The following is a 5,960-nucleotide window of genomic DNA, read 5'->3' as shown; positions in this document are numbered from 1 at the left end:
TTTAGTTTTTTGAGACAGGGTCTCACTGTGTACTTGAGACTGACCTGCAACTCACTATGTAGTCCAAGCTGGTCTCGAACTCACAGCTATCCTCCTGCCTCAGTCTCCCGAGTGCTGGGATTACAGGCGTGCGCCACCACGCCCGGCCTTACATAGCTTTTTAATACACTTACTTTAAAAAAATCAGTTTAGTAGCTTTTTCTAAATCCTTTTAAGAACACTTTTAATCTTCTGAATTGCATAGGTTAGCTAGTTACGCTGTGTTTTATGTCTTTATAAAAGTAGCATCAGAAAGTAAAGGACCCCATATTGATAAGCTACTCAGGGCTCCTGGGCCTCATTATATCTGGAAAATTAAAAATAATTAAGAGGAGAGCGTGGGATGTGGCAAGGATGAGTCAGATGGGTTGAGCCCATGAGGCGAGTGGAAGAGTATTGGCACAAAAGCACCATCCTCATGAAAAACTGCACCTCAGCAGCTGGGCATCCACGGCTGTTCTGATGGTTCTCATTTACTTTTTAATAAGATAGCTTTCTTATAGGTTCGGCAAAAGCCTTCAAACACGGAAGATTTTATTGAGGATATTGTAAAGCTCGTTAATGGGAGATACAAAGGACAATCAGGTAATATAAAAGCAAACCAACTTTGGGAACTGAAAGGTAACTTGCAAAGAATAACCAATTCCAGTGATAATTGTAGGGATAGATGACTAATATCTAAAATATTAACATGTGGCAGAAGGTACTTGAAAATGTAATACAGTTAAGTCACTTGATAATCTTAGAAACTGGGTGACATTTGCTCACGTCACATTTTATGAGTCATAGAACTCTCTGATTCACTTTTGTTTATTTACACTTAATTCCTTCAGAATGGGCCCGATGACAGTGTTAATTTTCAGAGGCACATATTTAGCTAAGTATCTGCTGTGTACAAGATAATGGGGTTAAGCACTGATGTTGTTCTAAAGGGCTATAGAATATGATATCTTATAGTAAAGGAAACATTAAGGAAATAAATAGCACTTAATAGGTGGGGATTAAACACTTAAACACTGGAGATTTACAGTGTTTCAGCACATTGGAAGCTCTGACCAGCCCTGGGTAGAGAACAGAGATGCTTCTTTAACTTTGTTGAGTGCAGTATTTACCAAACTAATTTGCACATGAAGTTCTTTTTTCTCACCATACTTATTAACATAGAGTGATGGGACATTAGATTAAGAAATACTATGTAGTGGCAGATAAAGTTGAAGAGAGAAAAGAAGTAGTAGGATCCAAAACTGGTGGCTCAGGGCTCATTTCTGTATTAGAGCAAGATGGTGATCAATTCTTGAATTACACCCAAATATTGCTATGTGTTTAAAGCCTTAGAATTTCTCATACTTCTTGTTTTCTTTGTGTACATTGTATCAAACAGTGTCGTGGAATATATCATATATATTTCTAATACCTTGTATCTTACTGCAGGAATCATATATTGTTTTTCTCAGAAAGACTCTGAACAAGTTACTATTAGTTTACAAAAGTTAGGAATTCATGCTGGGGCTTACCATGCCAATATGGAACCAGAAGATAAATCCAAAGTTCACACAAGGTGGTCAGCTAATGAACTTCAGGTTAAGTATATATCTTCAACAAAGCCTAATGTCTTTAAAACTATTTACTTGACTTAATTAACTAATACAGTGTTAAAACATTTTAGGTAGTAGTGGCAACAGTTGCATTTGGTATGGGAATTGATAAGCCAGATGTGAGATTTGTTATTCATCATTCAATGAGTAAATCCATGGAAAATTATTACCAAGAGAGTGGACGTGCAGGTATGTAGAACTCAAATCCAGAAGTAATTTTTAGAAACCTTTTCCAGAAGGCATATTACAAACATTTAATAATTCTGCATTTTAAAATCTTTATTGGTAGTACTTTGAGAACAAACAATGAAATCTTTTTACCAGATTTGTATGTATTTTCATAGGGAGAAATTTTACATATGTGCTATTGGGATGTTATGCATTGTTTCATATATGTTCTAAGATAATTTGATAATCATTTCTGTCTCTTGAATTTTTAACTAGAAGTTTCAAATCTATAGCTTAAATAATTGGGTAATTTTGGTCACATTTTACAACTTAATAAAGCTAATGTTGATAAATCTCTACTCATTTTCTTTAAAAAAAACTTGAGAGTAGCTCTTACAAATTAACTTTGACATACCTAAATTTCTAGACATAAAATGAAATTTTTCCAGCTCATTTTACATAATTTTTGCATGTTACGAATTTTTAAAATAATTATGCAATCTCAGGGTTTCTCAATCTACAGGTCGAGATGACATGAGAGCAGACTGCATTTTGTATTATGGCTTTGGAGATATATTCAGAATAAGTTCAATGGTGGTCATGGAAAATGTGGGACAACAGAAGCTCTATGAGATGGTATCGTACTGTCAAAACATAAGCAAGTGAGCCATATTCCTTTTTATAATTTGTCAATTAAAGATAAGCATGATATTAAAATGTATGGTATTTTGAGTACTTATTAACCCCACAGTACAGGGCTGTTAGAGCAGAGGTCTGAGGGTAAACTGGCACACAAACCTTCTATGATCTACTCAATACAAAAAAGATGGTCTTTGAAGCACTCCTCCAAAACTAATTTTTTTATTGAAGGTTTCGATACACGTCAACAGTAAGATGAAGCCACTTTTCTCCAGCATTGGGGTACAGCCATGTGCTTTGACAATTTTGAAAAGTTGTGTGATAAGATGGGCATTTTGAGGGTGAGGCTCAGTGTCACTTGCCATTCTCTGAGCTGATGTGTCAAAGAAATAATCCAGGACAGGGTCAAGTTTCTCTTTATGCATTTGAATCTACTTAAGAGTGCCATTAGGTACAGCTTCCTGATGGCCTCTTGGTCCTTGTTACCTTTGTACTCAATCACAGGAGAGCTCAAAATGTTGAAATGGGAAACAATGACCCGACAGTGATAGATGGTTGTGTTTTCTTTCCACTAGGTACTAGAGTTAAAAGAAATGAAAATTTTGTTAGAAATCCAGTAGATTTCCAGGAAGCATATTTTGGAGTTTCAAATCAAATATCGATACTTTAAAATATAAGAAACTCCTTTACTGTCAAGAATGTTCTTAGTAGTTGTAAAATAATGAATCTCAAAAGGACAGATAACTTAAGCAGTGGTTACCATATAGAAAAAAATTACATGTAGCGAGTGGGCAGCATGTAGATGTCCAGATCACTGCAAAGGGAAATCAAAGTTGCTGATGGAATTGAGGTTGCTACTCAGCTGTCCTTTAAATAGAATTATTTTAGATTATCTTTGTGGGTCCGGTATAATCACAAAGGTCCTTAAAAGTGGAAGAGGAAGGCAGATGGATGAGACTCAATCCACTGTTGTTGCTTTAAAGATGGAAGAAGGGGCCAAGAAGTCAGGAATGTGCACCCCCTCTATGAACTGGAAGAGGCAAGGACACAGATTTTCTCTCTGAGAACCTCCGGAGGAAATCCTGTCCTGCTGACACATTGATTTTGACTCAGGGAGATGTGTATTAGGCTTCAAATTTGTGTTGTTTTAAGCTATGGTTTGTAGTTATACCATAGTAAACTAATGAATTATGTAACTGTGTATTCTGAAGTAGTTTCTTAAAACTTTATTAGCTCATTTAATAATTTGTATCTAAATGTCATTGTAGATGTCGCCGTGTATTGATAGCTCAACATTTTGATGAAGTATGGAACTCAGAAGCATGTAACAAAATGTGTGATAACTGCTGTAAAGATGCTTGTAAGTCTGCTGTTCTTGAACCTTTATAGGCTTATCATACACAGCTAGCATTAAATAAAGTATTAAGCTCCAAAATGGATTTAAAAGATTAAACAAGGTGTGACCAGAATTTTCCAGGTTTCAAAAAGAAAAAAAAAGGTGGTTAAGTCTTTGGTGTATACATACGTTTTATACTGGCTATACTGAGGACATGTGAAATTTTTGAGACAAAAAAATTGTACTTTCTCTGAATAGAAATGCTCTTATAAAAAGAAAAGACCAACCTTATGATAATCTCTAATACTTTATAGTCACAGATTGGGAAGAAAATTTAGTGGAAAATAGATTCCAGTAAATCATTCTTGATAATGAAAGCTACTCATTAGACATTAATTTAGCAATGTTTTGCTGCTATACAAGATGTGACAGAAAAATATGCATGTTTAAATTTTTAAAAATTTATTACAGTGAAAGACACAGTGCCATCAATCCCTCTCAAAATAGTCAGTCCCTCTTGCTTCAAACATATTTATCCATTTGTTCTTGCTGAAGTCCTCTCCCTGGGGAGTCTTTATTTGTGATGTCACATTTTCCTTTTATGGGCATTTTGACTTTGAGGAAGAACTAGGAGTTGCACGGTACCAGATCTATTGAATAAAGTAGACAAGGATGCATTGTAATGCTTTTGACGGAAACAGCCATAAACATTTGATCGAGGTGTGACTGAAAAGTTTAGTAAATTATAAAATATTTATTATAGTAAAGACACATTGCCGTTAATCACGCTCAAAATATTTCCCCTTGCTTCAATTCCATTGTTCCTGGCTGTGTGTCTTTTACTGTCATAAAGTTTTAAAAATTTAAATGTTCACCATATTTGTCACTTACCCCTTGTATTTAAATTTTTTCTTTTTTCATTTTGTACGTGTCGTTCCTGAAAAATCAGACTAACCAGATCCTCATATAAGGCCTTATTAGTTCTGATGCCTGGGTGGGTGGTGGTCACTACACTTTTAACTTTGTAGCTAGAGCAACTTAGCAGTTTATTAGACTGTTATAATGACCAAATTAACAGGAGCCTGATATGTAAATCAAAGTGCTCATCTCTTAATTAATCACTATTTAGGAGGTTCTTATCTGTACACACCCATACTCATTTTTAGAATTGGACTTAATGTATACAAATTAGATTAACTATTATAAGGCATGCCTCCTAGTAAACGTCTTACAGACAATATTTGGTTGCTAGACCCTTCTCATAACCACTATTTCTTTTACATCACTATAAATCCCACAATCTGTTATAGAGACCAGAACTTGGTGTAGCAAAAAAACTTGAACAATTTAGTTTTAATTCCGAGCACATTACAAAAAAAAAAAAAATGAAAACAAATCAAACCAATTTAATCACATAGGATATAGTATCCTTGCCCTCATTTCTAAATCCCACTTGTCAGAAACCATGCTTCTTTCTTTGATTGCAGCATTTGAAAAAAAGAACATAACTGCATACTGCAGAGATCTAATCAAGATCTTGAAGCAGGCAGAGGAACTGAATGAAAAACTCACTCCTCTGAAACTCATTGATTCTTGGATGGGAAAGGGCCCAGGGAAACTGAGAGTGGCTGGTGTTGCTGCTCCCACACTTCCTCGTGAAGACCTGGAGAAAATAATCGCACACTTTCTTCTACAGCAGTATCTTAGGTATCCATCTAATTACTGTCCTTTCATTTTATATTTATGGTTGCCTTTGGTTTTTATAAATGACTTTGTAGGTATTTCATCTAAACTTTTAAATACTATAGAAAACAACTACCTAATAAACTCAAGCCTTAACTGATTGCTGTAAATCAAAAAAGCAGAAAACTATAGTAGTACCTCAGTTCACAAACTTAATTTGTTCTACAGTTTTGGAAAAAATGGCTGTGTTTATGTTGATGTGGGAAGATGGCCGCGGTTGTTTGTCACCTGATATACCTTTCATCTAAACTTTTAAATACTATAGAAAACAACTACCTAATAAACTCAAGCCTTAACTGATTGCTGTAAATCAAAAAAGCAGAAAACTATAGTAGTACCTCAGTTCACAAACTTAATTTGTTCTACAGTTTTGGAAAAAATGGCTGTGTTTATGTTGATGTGGGAAGATGGCCGCGGTTGTTTGTCACCTGATATACCCC

General features: G+C 35.0%; 2 protein-coding genes across 3 annotated transcripts in view; one reads left to right on the top strand and one right to left on the bottom strand.

The window, feature by feature from the left end:
* Recql (RecQ like helicase) overlaps window positions 1–5,960 on the top strand; it is a 30,686-nt gene that overhangs the window by 23,488 nt on the left and 1,238 nt on the right. The window contains exons 8-13 of the mRNA XM_010615680.3: window positions 543–624; window positions 1,471–1,619; window positions 1,706–1,823; window positions 2,326–2,464; window positions 3,710–3,801; window positions 5,265–5,484. Coding sequence (XP_010613982.1) covers window positions 543–624; window positions 1,471–1,619; window positions 1,706–1,823; window positions 2,326–2,464; window positions 3,710–3,801; window positions 5,265–5,484 — 800 coding nt within the window. The remainder of the gene's footprint in view (window positions 1–542; window positions 625–1,470; window positions 1,620–1,705; window positions 1,824–2,325; window positions 2,465–3,709; window positions 3,802–5,264; window positions 5,485–5,960) is intronic.
* Window positions 2,431–5,960, bottom strand: part of Pyroxd1 (pyridine nucleotide-disulphide oxidoreductase domain 1) — a 24,797-nt gene continuing 21,267 nt past the window's right edge. The window contains exon 13 of one of the 2 annotated variants that reach the window (XR_004518147.1): window positions 2,431–3,019. The gene's annotated coding sequence lies outside the window, so the exon portion shown is untranslated. Of the gene's footprint in view, window positions 3,020–4,172; window positions 4,428–5,960 lie in introns of those variants that run through there. The other variant, XR_004518146.1, reaches the window with a different exon arrangement.

Source organism: Fukomys damarensis, unplaced genomic scaffold (genome assembly GCF_012274545.1).
Source record: "Fukomys damarensis isolate Sample0158 unplaced genomic scaffold, DMR_v1.0_HiC HiC_scaffold_19, whole genome shotgun sequence".
NCBI lineage: Eukaryota > Metazoa > Chordata > Mammalia > Rodentia > Bathyergidae > Fukomys > Fukomys damarensis.
The sequence above is the reverse complement of the archived record's forward strand: the minus strand, read 5'-3'. Positions and strand labels throughout refer to the sequence as shown.